Here is a 15,333-nt window from a genome sequence, read left to right on the forward strand (position 1 = left end):
ATTTTTCATTCAAAACCTCAAACTCAATATTTTTTTTTTATAATCGAATCACATGCATTAAGTCTGAAAATCAATCATATTAAAACACAAATACATCAATCGGATACATTTTCGTCATCACTAGAAACATCATCATTTTCATTAAACTCGTCTTCAACAGCTTCGTCTGTGCCATCGTCGGTAAGATCTTCATACTCATGATTATGCGGATCAATGAGAAGAATGTCATCAATTTGTTGTTCAGGTTCCTCGACTTCATTTATCTGTTCTTCTTGCAATGGTGGTTTTTCTCCACTTATGATTCGTCCTCGAGGTGTAACTTTGATCACGGATAACCAATTTATTCCCGATTCTCTCATCCGAGGGTATGGAAGGTAGCTAACTTGATCTGCTTGTGAAGCTAAGATGAAAGGCTCGAATTTGTTGTACCTGAAAATAAAGAAAACATAGAAGTAAGCTTATTCTGCTCATGTATGCCAAATAAAGAATTTGTTGTACCTTCGTCCACCATTGACTTCAACTACACCGAATTTGTTAAACCGAACACCTCTGTTGACGACGGGGTCGAACCACTCACATTTGAAGAGGACGCATTTCAGCTTCAATATCCCTGGAAATTCCACTTCGATAATCTCTGTCAAGATACCGTAGAAATCGGTTTCCCCTTTCACACATATTCCATAGTTACTGGTCGCCCGCTGTCTACCATACTCATATGTGTGAAAAGTATAGCCTCGTGTGAAATACATCTGTGAAGTGGTGACCTTTACATGTGGAGATTGAATTACTTCATGTAACCACTTAGGATAATCTGCATCGTCGTCAAAATCAACCTGCAAAAACAAAGTGAATGTTAAAATACAAATCATTTATGAATAAAGAGTTTGAGTTAATACCTGACTCTTCAACCACTTTATAAAGTGTTGATCTTTCCTTTTGTCTACGTCAGTTGTGGATATACCAGGGAATATTTCTTCGACTTGTGAAACAAATAGGCTGTAAAATCACATTTTATATTAATTAATATTTGGCAATTATATATATGTGTTAATTTATATATACGTGTCCATTTATGTTACCTTTCAAAATAACGAATCAATGGATCCTCACAATTAAGTAGAATATAGGTGTGTGCACTATGAGCGTCTTCTTCACTCGACCACCAAACCTCTTTTGATTTTCCACCCAGTCGCCCAATCTGGCTAAAGATGTCTGGAACACCAGCAACTGCGTACGTTGGCGCGACACCACCATCATCATATCTCCTTGGAGCTCTTTTCCGAGTACGTACTTTTGACGCAAAGTAGTACGATGTGAAGTGCGAAGTTTCTTCCGTCAAACTTCCAGCAATTATAGAACCTTCAACCTTTGCAAGGTTCTTTGCTTTTCCCTTCAAATATTTCATGGCTCGCTCATACTGATACATCCATCCATAATGTACAGGTCCACGAAGCAATGCCTCATATGGAAGGTGGACAGCTAGATGCTCCATTACGTCAAAAAACCCAGGAGGAAATATCTTCTCCAAGTTGCACAATAAGATGAGAATGTTCTCTTGAAGCTGTTCCACGACTTCTACTTTAAGGGTGCGGGTGCTCAGATCCCTGAAAAATGCTCCAATGCCTTGTATATTCCAAAAACAATTATACACATATTAGTCATATATATTTCAAACTAAATCATTATATATAAAATAATTGCAATAATAAATATAGTATCTGCAAGTGCTTCATGTACGTTTGTAGGAAGTAGCTCCGCAAAAGCAAAGGGAAGTAGTCGTTGCATAAAGACATGACAGTCATGACTCTTCATCCCGGAGAACTTTTGACCCTTTTCAACGCATCTAGACATTTTAAAACATACCCATCGGGGAATTTCACTTCTGATGCTACCCAGTTGAACAACACCGACTTTTTTTCTGAAGACAATCTGAATATCGGAACAGGAACTTGCCCATTGCTGTTTATATGTAACTCGCTTCTTAAGCAAATATCCAGCAAGTCTAACCTCGATTTTATGTTGTCTTTTGTCTTCCCCGGGACATTCAATATTGTATTCATGATGTTCTCAAAGAAATTCTTCTCTATATGCATCACATCGAGGTTGTGGCGCAGAAGAAGATCCTTCCAATATGGCAACTCCCAAAATATACTCTTCTTGTGCCAGTTGTGATGAACACCGTAAGAATCAGGCATATTAGGGGGAACATGCCAATTACCACCACGAGGAACTGTTTCCAAAGCTCCATAGTAATCGAGTTGCTTTTCAGTTTCTTCTCCAGTTAAATATGGAGGAGGAGTGTCTCTCACAACCCTTTTGTGCCTAAACAATGTCTTGTTTCTTCGGTACGGATGGCCAATGGGAAGAAATCTACGATGACAATCGAACCAACTTGTCTTCCTCCCATTCTTCAGTTGAAACGCATCTGTCGCTCCATTACAATATGGACAAGCTAATCTTTCATGTGTAGTCCATCCCGACAACATCCCATAGGCAGGAAAGTCGCTTATGGTCCACAAAAGCATCGCTCGCATCGTGAAATTCGTCTTCGTTGAGCAGTCATACGTCCTCTCCCCTGTTGACCATAAATCCTTCAACTCTTTTATCAGTGGTTGCAGGAAAACATCCAGCGACCTTTTAGGATGTTTCGGACCAGGTATTAATATGGTCAAGAATAGCAACTCCCGTTGCATGCACATCTCCGGTGGCAGGTTGTATGGCGTAAGAAAGACTGGCCACAATGAATATTGTCTCCCTGACATTCCGAATGGACTAAATCCATCTGTGCATAATCCGAGATACACATTCCGGATATTGCTAGCGAATTCCGGATATAGTTTGTTAAAATGTTTCCAGGCTCTTGCATCTGATGGATGTGTCATCTCACCATCCGTCTGAGTATGCTCGGCATGCCATCTCATCTTTCCAGCAGTCTGCTCTGATTGGTACAATCTTTTCAATCTGTCTGTAATTGGTAGGTACCACATCCTTTGGTACGGTACCCTATTACGTCCCCGTCCTTGCGGCTTGAATCGTGGCTTCTTGCAGAATCGACATTCTTCTAACTTCTCATCATTTCCCCAGTAGATCATGCAGTTGTCGATGCAAACATCTATCATCTCCGAAGGCGACCCAAGACTATACACCAGTTTCTGAATCTCATAATAAGAATCAGCAGACACATTGTCTTCCGGCAAATACTCTTTGAACAAGTCTGCCCATTCATTCATGCAACTTTCAGGTAGATTGTGATCAGTTTTAATATTCATCATTCTAGCAGCCAACGACAATTTAGAGAGACCTTCTCTACAACCACTGTAAAGTGGTTGATTCGCCGCATTTAACATTTCATAAAACTTTTTTGCATCTATGTTAGGTTCTTCATCTTCATCATGAGCTACAAATGCATCAGTTACCATATCATGAACCCTATCAAAATCTACCATCTGCTCTTCCTGATGGTAACTAGGTTCATTATGCAAATGAAGAGCAACCGGTTCTTCCTGAAAATTGCTATTACTACTACTAGCTTCATTCTGATCATAATTATTATAACCTTCTCCATGTTGAAACCAGATATAGTAATTTGGCGTGAAACCTCTATTTATTAAATGCTTCCAAACATTTTCACGATTTGCCAATTTCGAATTGTTGCATTTCCGACATGGACAGAACATCTTACCGCTTTCTAGGGCGAGCGGTGTGGAATCTGCTTGATGCATAAATGTCTCCAGTCCTGCAATGTATTCTTTCGTCACTCTCCCGTTAGCATCTCTATGCATATACATCCACCTCCGCAACTCGTAGACATTCCCGGAGCCTGACATTTTTTTCCTTTCACGTTTTTCTTTTTTTTCCTTGTTGGTGTGTTTAAAATGATGTTGAAACTTCCATATTTATAGAAAATTTTCGAATCTGGTAGTTGAAGTTTTGCGATGAATTTGCGAGGAAAAGGTAGGTAGCAAAAAAAAACGTGCTTTAAAATTCCTCGTTAAGTTCACGTATATCATTTCCTCGTAAAGGTGACGTAAATTTACGTTGATTTAACGAGGAAAGTATATTTCCACTTTTCCTCGTAAAAATAATGCAAGCTTTACGTGGTCTTTACGAGGAAAGTGTATTTCCTCGTAAATACCACGTAATGTTACGTGGGCTTTACGACAAAAAACTGTCTTCGTTAGTTTACGAGGAAATAACGAGGTTTATTTCTTTCTTTGTAAATTCCTCGTAAGTTCCTCGTAAATTTACGAGGATTATATTTCCTCGTTAACTTTCCTCGCCAAAATGCTGTTTTCTTGTAGTGTAAGACACATCAAAATTGCATAAATGAGAAAAATCAAAGTAAAATGTAAAGTTTGTTAGCCTGCCTTATACTTTATATAGCTTCATTTAGTTAAAGAGGGAATATCCTTCGAGAGAGATAGAAGCTGGTGCATGTGGAATGAATGTTTTTGCACAGTGGGAGCCATAAATGGAGAGATTTAAGGAGCTATGGTGATCATTCAACTACCCCCATTCCATCTCCATATTTTATTTTTTACATTCCATTTTTAATGATAAATTTGGAAATTTATATATTGAATTGTTGAATTCTGCGGAAACCAAGATTTCCAAAAATATTATTTTGTTTATAATTCGGTGTATATTTTTTTCTTTTAAAAAAAAATTATCTGGAAGATGTCTAGGGGTTGCTGGGAAAATAGTCATGGGCTATATGTAGATCTGGTCAAATTTAAAGTCCATCTTAGGTGGAGTCTCCACCGTGGAGAAGAGAAGGGATCAACCCACGAGCGTGTATTGGGCTCAATGTTGATTTTCTAAAATGCTACAAGCGCGAGTATTGCGCGTGGGGTTTTTTTTACCTAAACTGCTCTCAGCTTGTAAGCAATGCTTAAAAAACAGATTTTTTTGCACGAGTTGCAATTTTTTTCTCTTTTTGAAAAAGGGCATTCTATTATTGGCGTAGAAGATTGTAACACGTGGAGAAATGTTGGTTGTTGTTTTTGGATTTCGTTTTTGTGGGCTTCAGGTCGGTTTTGTGTTTAGTGGATAGTTTCTGGGCTTTGTGCGATTTATAAGTTTGCAGGCTTTGGTGTAATGAGTTTAACCTATAATTTTGGGTTTTAGGCCATTTTTTAAACAACAATTTGTGAAAAAAAAAAACTGCTTTGTTTAATAATTGTGCGTGTATGGAAAGTTTTGTGAGGATTAGTCTGAGTTTACAGCCAGCGATTTTTCAGAGTAAAAAAAACTGTTTTGGACACTTTTTTACCTATAACCGTGCATATCCGGATAGAAAGTTTTGCAGGGATTATTAGTTTGGGTTTACCGCCTGAGTTCCTCAACGATTAAAAAAAAAGAAACTGCTTTGACCACCTTTCCACTTATAACCGTGCGTGTCGGGATGGAAGATCTCGTGGAAATTAATCTGAATTTATCGGCTGGGATCCCATGATTAGTTAAAAAAAAAAACGGTCTCTTTGAGACACACGAAGATGGATGACGAACGCTTCCTAAAGAGTAAAGACATTTACGCACAAAGCATTTATAACTTCGACCATAACTCTTTATTTGCGAGTTGTTCTTTCTGCACCTAAAAAGATCAGTCCCACGTTTTATTTTGCTGGTGCAATTACGACAGGATAGAGATAATTTTGTCAATTTCTCAAATTAACGTTAAACGTCTTTGACAATTAGAGAAAGAAAAACTGTATCCAATGGTCAATTGTTTTTCAAATCTTTCTTCTACCTCTGTTCATGATTTCTAGATACTTCTTATGTTTTTCTCGATGTCAAATTACTTTGAACTCATATCTATAATCACAGACAAACATCAAGTAATCACTGCCACACTTTACTGAACTTAATCTAAAGAAAGAACTACATCGACCAAGCAGAAACAAACTGGGAGTAAAAGAAAGAATCAAATCAATATTGAGAATTTTATTCCTAAACAAGATTCACCTCACAAGATCGTAAGAACATGATGGAAACCAATTAAAACCCTGTGAACAAAAGAATTCAATAAACCCCCCAAAAAAAGACACGATGGTATCTCTAACCAAACCAATGTACAAAACTTTCGAGGCAGCTTCTTCTCTCCTCCTGCCCGTCTCTACATATCTCCTAACAGCAAAGACTCTCACGTCTGCGTTTACACAATGTACAAAAACGCAAACGCTTCAAATCACAAAAACACCAAAAGAAAACAATATCCAAACGCTGTCCTAATCTTTGCGCAGCAGCAGCAGTCAGGGATTGAACTAAACCTTCATTTTCTCTCCTGTTAGTTTCATCAGCTTTTCAATGTGTCAAAACGTATCAAACAATGTCGGTGGCTGTTAGTCCTTGGCCACCCTTCCTGGAGATAAATATACGATTTTGCAGCCCCTCCAGCTGCTTTCCCCTAAAACTATGGGCAGGCCAAGTCCCCAAGTCCACTCTGATTTTAAAGAATTAGAATTACAAGGAATGAACACCACTCTGCCGCCAATTAAATGAATAGTGTGTTTTCAGGACGTAGAAGGTGGCCTAGTATCTGGGGTCGTTGTTTTGTTCCTATGGGACATGCAGTCAGGGCAAGGGAATGTGTAAATAGAGTCATTAGGTCGTTTTAGCTCAAACCCCTTTGAGTCACTATGAGACCTCATGTTTAGCATCTGACGTTTAAAACTCCGCCATCTGCCAGGAGAAAACACAGCAGAAAAAACAGCGTTTCAGCATGAAGGGAAAATAATGTAACAGAGTTTAACGTTTGCAGATGAAAGCAAACGCAAAAAAAGCTCAGAAGAGGTGAGTACCCAATGTTGGGATTGTCAAAGATGATTGCTAATTTTCGCTTGTCTGGTCTAATAGTTTTGGAATGTCCTCCAAACAAGTATCTTCGATGACCCATGAGAAAGTGAGGGAAGTTTCCACCTTGTGTTGTCACAAATACCTCACTGTGGAGACAGACCGTGTAATCTATGGCAGCCATTCTGGAAGAGAAGTTCTAAACACAGTGTCATGTCAGAACTCAGAAAATAATTGACCACACAAATAGTACTTTGGAACAAACAGTGGGAAAAAAAGGCAGACCTTACATGGAGAAAGTTCCTCCTCTGAGGCAAGCATCTCCTTTGTTTGTAAATTCGGGAACATCTCTAGTAGTGGGGCCATTGTTCTATTCGCATTATATATCTGACCAGATGCAAGGTATATATATGTGCTTTTGCTGAAACCCATTCCTCTGAGCATTAACCCCACCTGAAAGGTTTATAAGAAATGTATAAACCAAACAGGACAACTAACACCAGTGCTCACCCAACAGAACACGTCACATTATTGCTCACAAGGATTTGTGGAGCAATTCTAATGGGTGATTAACATTTGAAGATCCGAGAATGCTAAGAAGTGTCCAGAAACAAACAAAAACTGATAAGTACCTCTAAAGGAGTTAATGGGCATTTCCCATTTTGCCTGATAGCACCAGGTCGAATAACACGGCCTGGTTTTGTGAATTTTCCTTTCCATCCCCGTTCTCTTGCTGCAATCATATCTTGTTTTTCTTGGTTGCCACCATCAAATATACAACAGGAGAAAGCTACCATGTCCTGAAACATGAATAAATAGCTTATTATATTTCTCATCTTAGACAAAAAAATCATTCAAAATTGTTATAGACATGATAAAGACCAGCGGGGATTCTTGAGAAGTCTCTCCTTTACATGGAACAAACCTCTTCAAAGCGCAGATGTACAGATACGTACTTTGTTCCGTGGTCTGCACTTTGCTCCTTCATTCTCTTCACCAGCGTTTCTCCTAGGGTTAGAATGGGTTCTGAAAACCTCAGGGCTTCGTAATTCGCCAAACATCTAAGTCTCTGGACAGCTTTAGGAGCATCAAACGAAAGTCTATTTGCAAATGGTGAGATTCGTATAACCCTGTGCCATGTAAAGATAACAAATCTTCAATGAAAAGGGCTATACAGACCCAAAACATCTCTTCCACTAAAAAGATGGTGGTTTACTGTCCTAGCATGTGAAACCATCTTCAAAAGAATAAACTGAAACTTACTTCTCCTCAAGTAGCTTGGGCAAGATGGAGTCCCGATAATATTGAATAGGTGACCAAGCTTTAACTCTGAAGTTGTAGACATTTGTCATGTTATAGTCAAATCGCTCCATTATATATTCAGGAATTGTGTCAACCACCCGCACATCATTTGCTAAGGTACTGACAAAGAACTCTTCATCGTAGATGTCCCCAAATTTACTGAAAGAAAACTCTCTGTTTGAGAAGCAGTCTTACAAAAGATCGGACAAACAAAGTTTTCAAAAGAAAGCATATTATAATATAACCTAGGATCTCTCCATATGCTGTGATAGTGAAAATTAGGAATCACTAGAGTTGCATTAAGATAGCCAGCGACAGCAACCGCATTGCATATCTGAGAATAACATGGTAGAGAAGAAGAAGAAGTCAACAACTTTTGACATTAACAAAGATTCATAAACATGATTGAGCGAAATGCATTCATGAAAAAATCAACAAACCTACCGATGTCCTCTGCTGATTCAGTCCCCCGTTTGCCTCCACATATATGTAACCGTTTGAGTCCGGCAAGGCTACATTTGAAAAAAAAAAACAGATTACGATCCAATGAACAGGCTAACTCTGACATTAAATAATTCAAAAACTACAAAAAAAAAAGAATCTACCTCCAGTGGACTTGTTAACGTACGGCTTCCACTCCCCACCTTTATACGAATGCTTCCAAATGGTTGATATCTGAGAGGTATACGATAGTAGTGGTTTATGACTCAAACCATCTAACACACGTGGCATAGCATTCATGATATTACGGTTCACCTAGGTTTCCTAATCGAACCTATAACTAAATGGTAAACCTTTGTTCCACATCCAACGAAATCGTGAGGAAACATATAAATAAAACTAACCGCATCAGCCGAGGAGTTATCGGCGTCCATGTCAGGGCGGAGCTTGGCGTAAAGCTGGGGGCTTTTGTAGACGGATCCAGGGGGAGACCGATGCCTTATGATGGGGCCAACGTCGAACGAGACGGTGCCCATGTAAAGCAGCATACACGAGATGTAGATCAGAGGAGCGAACAGGAAGACTCCCTGGCGCCGGAGGAGAACCGATACGACGAGCCACGAGAGGCGATGAGCGAGCGTCCGATTCGGCTGAACGGCGGCGGGAAATCGCCCCGAGGCTTTCGACCGTCGGTAACGAGGAGAACGGCGGGGGGACCCCGGAGGGGATGGTGTCGTGTGGCCGCTTCCCGGCAGCCGGTTCTTCGCGAGCATTTGGGTGGGGGGGGGGGAATCGACAGATCTCAATTAGAGCATTATGTGATAAGTCAGCTGATGCGGCGGTGAGAAGGTCGCGAATCGTAGAGATTCGGTGAATTTATGTACCTCACGGCGGAGGCTGCGGCGGAGCGCGGTTGCGGAATTTGAACTGAATCGCCGGAAGAGAGAGAGAGAGTCTGTGTGGACCGGACCTTTTTTTTTTTTCCTTCTCTTTTACGGTGGAGGCTTGATCACATGCGCACCCTTTCCTTTCTCTCTTCCTTTTTATTCTCCCCTTTAGATTTCAAATTTCTATTATTATTTATTATAAGCATTTTTCTTTATTTGGGATTTTTTTTTTTAAAAAATTATGTTTTTATATTAAAGTCCTGTTCGTTTGGTTGCTGCCGGTTTCAGCATCAGCGTCAGCGTCGGCGTCGGTGTCAGCGGCTGCGTCAAATTCGTTTATCTGATGTTCCTTTGGTTGCCGCCGACGCCGACACTGATTATTGTTCGTTTCGAAGACGCAGAAAATTGACGCAACCGCATGACGCAGACGCATGACGCTGTTTTGGGTTGTTCGTTTGATTGATACTGCGACTATTTTCATTTATTCATATTTTATATTTAAAAATTTGTAAAATTGTATTTTAAATAAATAAAATGTAGTTTAAATATATTTACATCCATAAAATATTATATTTAATTGGTAATAAATTTTGGTCAAATATTAAAATATAAAAATATTTGATGTCATAAATCATAAGCTAAATAAAAATAAAAATAATACATCAAAATATTACATTTAATTTTCAAAATTATCATTTCAAACAAATAAGGCAAATATGTTTCAAAAAAATAAACTAATCCCACTGATCATTTATAAATATTTATAAATTATTTATAAAATTTTATAAACTCAACTCTACTTCTACGTACTATAATTTTTAAACAATAATCGCCAAATTATAAATTTAAATATTAAAATATTTTTAACTAACTGTATTTTGAAAATTAGTATTTACTTTTTTTATTTCAAACAACTTCTCATAGAACTTCAGTTAAACATCAAATAATATAATACATTTTTGCCAAAAATACCACATTTAAAATTGATAATATGAAATATATTATATTATTCCAACTACAGTTGTTTTCATTTTTTTAACATTGGATGCATCATCATATAATTTTTATTTATATTACAAATGATGATAAATTATAACATAAATGATATTAATAGATAAAACTTTCTCCATAACACTAAATAGTTTTGCTTATGATGGACATGCTCTACATAGCATACGACGCCAACGAATAGCTCTACTGGCTACATTTTAAAACACTCGTATAAGTTTGCATCATGTAATCTGTTATAAAAATTTATAAACTCAACTCTACTTCTACGTATTATTTATAACTTATAAATGATTGTGTTCTTTGGAGACATTCATAACTGTATACAATTTCTAGAATATTACATCTTTCAAACATTAAATTTATCGCTGATGAATACATTCATCAACATGATCTGTAATAAAAATCTAAAACACAGAAAAACTCATATACACAGACACATCAACATGCAGAGATGGAAAGAGTCTCACCTGGGTTTGACATCGAGAGAGAGAGCTGTGGAGATGGTGTGAGAGACGAGACGAAGCTTGAAGAAGAGAAAGCTCAAAGGAGAAGAGAAGAGAGCGGCATCGATGGAGAAGAAGAAGCGTCAATAGATTTATGTGATGGCAAATTTTTTGTAAATATTAAATTAGGTTAGAGGTAAAATTGTAATTGCAGTAAAATAGACGCGGATTTACGTCGCGGACGCCGGATTTTATGGCGTCAGACGCAGGCCTGCTGCGTTCGGCCGCAGACGCAGACGCCGGTATCCGCGTCAATGAAACGAACAAGCGTCTAAAGAAAACATTGACGCAGCCGCAGGTACATGCGGCGACCAAACGAACAGCGCTTAAATATTCTGGATGAACAAGCTTTTATAAGCTAAATTCCATTATTTTAAGACATTCTAAAAAGTATTTTATTTTTGTACTAAAGTAAATTCATTCAGTTTTTAGGATGTTGTGAGGTGTGTTTCTTTGTTCTATTTTTGATTGTTCGCATAAGAAATGGAAAAAACATCCAACAAGAAATCTCTTCTTGTCATGTTCTGGATTATGGACAACATTATGCATGTTCTACATACAATCAACGTTTTCTCTATCTATATTTGTGGATTCCTTTCAAGAAAAAGTAAAACTACGAATATCCAAAATAACATGCATGGTCCTTTTCTTTTGTATATTTGTTTTTTATCTAGGATTGGGCAAATAAATAGAACCAAAAAATCCGAACCGAATTTGATCCTATAATATTGAATCTGAACTGATCTGAATCCGACATAAATACCGAATGAATGTTTTATGGTGTTTCAGGTTATGAGTATTATCCAAACCAAACCCGAACCTAAATGAATATCTAATAGAACTCGAAATATTCAAAACCCCAAAATGATCTTGTACCAAATATGATCTCAATTTTTAATATGTATCCAAGATACACTAAGATATATTAAACATCTAAAATTACATTAAGGTTCATGGTTCTATTACGTGAAGATTTGATGGTTGAAGGTGGTGGTTGAAACCTAGTTTTAGATTTTGAATTTGTTTTCACTGAACAATGTTTTCTCGTTCCATGAGAATTTATTTTCGTTTTATACTTTCATTTATTTGGTTTTGTTTTTTTTCTAACGCTTATGTAATATTGTAAAAAACTCAAGTAAGATTTGTACATAGCCAAAAGCCAACCAAAACACATGTAAAGATAACAAAAATTGCAGAAAATCAATATACCAGGTAGGTACCATGTACAAGCAAACTCCATGGAGTCAAAGAGAAGGCCTCAGTAACATAAAGTGAGGATCTATAGATGGTTAGCTATCGAAACATTCAGTGACTTTTAGAAGAGCGTATAAATTTACCAACAACAATATACATATATATGAAATTAGGTTGAAGAACACACTATATTTTGAAAATATTGTGGGTGCATGTGCACCCCCTCTCTCCTTACTGGCTTCGCCCCTGATCACACGATGAAGTGACAACTCCAAGCAGCATAACCAAAGTAACAAAAATAGGTTGACACATCATGTCGAACAAGTTCACACTATGCAAGAATGAGACCAAAAAGGTACCACGGAAAATATAACCCCGAAAAAGCTTGACCAACCAAAAAAGTGGAATAGAACTAGAATGCGAGCCAGACAACCAAACAGTCGTCAACTATGACCCCCAACCAACCAACGCTAGTCCAAAAGCAGAAGAGATCGGTCATCAATGGTGGAGTGGCATGCGGGATCTGTAATAGCTAGCCCACAGATAAGATCTATGAAAACCTTCATGGAAACAAGCAATTTCTAAATCAAAACAAAGCTGAAGACGAGAATCCTCTTCGGTACGAGTTGTATATAATGTTGTACCTAAGTAAATAACAAGTTACATTCTCAGATTTCTCTTGTCTTTCATGGTATCAGAGCCACCAAAATTCTGAGTGTTTTTTATTGACGAGAGAATAAGAAGAAGAAGATGGGAGATGGAAAAACAGTGGTGAGTTCGTCGGGAGTTCCAGGCGAAGGTACCATGTCACCATACTACCTTGCTCCTGCGGACAATCCCGGTACGGCGATCACTCCGGTTGTCTTGACTGGAGAAAACTATGCCGAGTGGGCATCGGAACTCGAGAATGCGCTGCGTGCCAAGCGTAAGATCGGTTTCATTAATGGAAGCTTGAAGTTACCTGATGAGATGGAGAAGCCTGTGGAGGCTGAGATGTGGAGAACGTCTAATTCTATGGTGGTTGGGTGGATTCGTACGTCGATCTCTCCTGTGATTAGGTCGACTGTCCCTTTTTCACCCGACGCGTGCAAGATGTGGATAGAACTCAAGAAACGCTTCTTGGTGGGAAGTGCAGTTCGTGTGCATCAGCTCAAGTCAGAGCTAGCGTCTTGCAAGCAAGAAGGATCGACGGTGATGGAGTATTTTGGGAGATTGTCTCAGAAGTGGGAAGAGTTATTAAACTGCAAGCCGATCCCGACGTGTACGTGTAAGGCGGCAGAAGTGTATGCGAAGACTATGAAGAAGAAAAGGTTCATCAATTCCTCATGGGTTGGATGAGTCGAGGTTCGGGAACGTTTGCACAAACATTATTGGGATGGAGACGTTGCTGGATCTGAACTCTGTATATCAGAGAGTGGTGAGAGAAGAGAAGCGTATAGGAGCCTCTCGTGTGGAGACAAAAGATGCTCCTGTGGGCTTTGCTGCTAAAGCGGTATCAAGAGATGGAGAAGACGGTACTGCAGAGGTAGCATCTAGAGATCGTGCGGTGGTGTGTAGCAACTGCGGCAGGACTGGTCATGAGAAGAAAGAGTGTTGGCAGCTGATAGGTTTTCCAGAGTGGTATACTGAACGAAACCAGTCAGGTGGAAGAGGTGGAAGAGGAAGTAGAGGACGTGGTCGTATGAATTCGTCACAAACTAATGCGGTGCAAACTCGTGGTGATTCTTCTCAGGGATCGTCCGGTAACCAGAGTTCACCTATTCCACAGCTCACTGCCGAACAATGGGCGTCGTTGACGTCACTTATCGAGAGATAGAAAGCTGCTCCTATTCCAGATCGTCTAAACGGTACGGTACAAACGGGAGAAGTGATTATTGATACTGGAGCATCGCATCACATGACAGGGAATATCACACTGCTTGTTGATGTCCATAGTGTAATCCCTTGTCCCGTCAGCTTTGCGGATGGGAGTAATGTGAAGCTCTATGACATGGAGAAGCGTATAGGAGCTACTCCTATAACAGACTATGTTACTGATGAATATTTTTCAGAGCGTCATCAGGCTTTTCTCGCGGCTGTGAGCGTCGGGGTGATACCAAAGAATTATAAAGAAGCATTTGTAGATGAAAGGTGGAGGAATGCGGTCAAAGGAGAGGTTACAGCTCTCGAACTGAACCGAACGTTTGATGTGGTAGATTTGCCGAAAGGAAAGAAACCAATCAACTGCAAGTGGGTCTTTACAATCAAATATAATGCAGATGGGACGATAGAGAGGTACAAAGCTAGACTCGTATGTTGTGGCAATAATCAGGTTGAAGGTGTTGACTACGACGAGACTTTTGCGCCGGTGGCAAAGATGGATACAGTGAGAATCCTCTTGGAAGTAGCTGTAGCGAAGAACTGGGAAGTCCACCAGATGGATGTAAGTAATGCCTTTCTACATGGAGAGTTGGAGGAAGAGGTGTATATGAGAATGCCTCCAGGATTCCAATCAGATGATCCAAGAAAAGTGTGTCGCTTGAGAAAATCATTGTACGGACTGAAACAGGCTCCGCGTTGTTGGTTTGAGAAACTGACGAAGGCACTGAAGGAGTTTGGGTTCGTGCAGTCATATGAGGACTACTCATTATTCAGTTTCGTGAAGGATGGTAAAAGCATTCGAGTTCTCATCTATGTAGATGATCTGATAGTGGCTGGTAGCGACCTTGAGATGATTAACAGGTTCAAACGGTATTTGAGTAAATGCTTTCTCATGAAAGATCTTGGCAGAGCTAAATACTTTCTGGGTATAGAGATAGCTAGAGGACCAATGGGAATGTTTCTTTCGCAAAGAAAGTATGCGTTAGATATCGTGAAGGAAGTAGGGATGATGGGAAGCAAGCCGGTGTCTACTCCAATGGAAGTCAATCACAAGCTGCTAGCTGATAAAGGTCCGTTGCTTGAAGATCTTGGGCGGTTTCGAAGAATAGTAGGATGACTTGTGTACTTGACTATCACTCGTCCGGATTTGAACTATTCAGTTCACGTATTGTCTCAAGTGATGCATCAGCCGAGAGAGGCGCACTGGGAAGCTGCGATGCGAGTATTAAAGTATCTGAAAGGGAGTCCAGGACAGGGCATAATGCTAAAGTCCAACAGCGACTTGAGAGTGCGCGCATTTTGTGATTCAGACTGGAACTCTTGTCCACGCACTAGACGATCGA

The 15,333-nt window shown here is 39.3% G+C and overlaps 2 protein-coding genes across 3 annotated transcripts; both read right to left on the bottom strand.

Moving 5' to 3' along the window:
* Nucleotides 1-57: 57 nt before the first annotated feature.
* On the bottom strand, nt 58-4,297 carry LOC130511061 (uncharacterized). 2 transcript variants are annotated; one of them, XM_057007878.1, is made up of 5 exons: nt 3,683-3,875; nt 1,080-1,623; nt 897-996; nt 499-833; nt 58-429 (listed from the first exon to the last, which is right to left on the bottom strand). In XM_057007878.1, the coding sequence occupies exons 1-5, from the start codon at nt 3,825-3,827 to the stop codon at nt 96-98; spliced, it is 1,458 nt and encodes a 485-aa protein (XP_056863858.1). In that variant the 5' UTR covers nt 3,828-3,875; the 3' UTR covers nt 58-95. The 2 variants fall into 2 exon arrangements, 1 of the variants encoding a protein (XP_056863858.1); XR_008944854.1 differs by lacking the exons at nt 58-429; nt 499-833; nt 897-996 and having other exon boundaries at nt 1,486-1,623; nt 1,738-4,297.
* A 1,614-nt stretch (nt 4,298-5,911) lies between these two features.
* On the bottom strand, nt 5,912-9,601 carry LOC108849188 (protein ESMERALDA 1). Its single transcript, XM_018622707.2, has 10 exons — nt 8,940-9,601; nt 8,700-8,769; nt 8,539-8,606; nt 8,340-8,428; nt 8,056-8,253; nt 7,718-7,922; nt 7,425-7,592; nt 7,078-7,245; nt 6,801-6,991; nt 5,912-6,681 (listed from the first exon to the last, which is right to left on the bottom strand). The coding sequence occupies exons 1-10, from the start codon at nt 9,306-9,308 to the stop codon at nt 6,513-6,515; spliced, it is 1,695 nt and encodes a 564-aa protein (XP_018478209.2). The 5' UTR covers nt 9,309-9,601; the 3' UTR covers nt 5,912-6,512.
* Between the last annotated feature and the right edge of the window lie 5,732 nt (nt 9,602-15,333).

Source organism: Raphanus sativus, chromosome 4 (assembly GCF_000801105.2).
Source record: "Raphanus sativus cultivar WK10039 chromosome 4, ASM80110v3, whole genome shotgun sequence".
NCBI classification, from domain to species: Eukaryota; Viridiplantae; Streptophyta; class Magnoliopsida; order Brassicales; family Brassicaceae; genus Raphanus; species Raphanus sativus.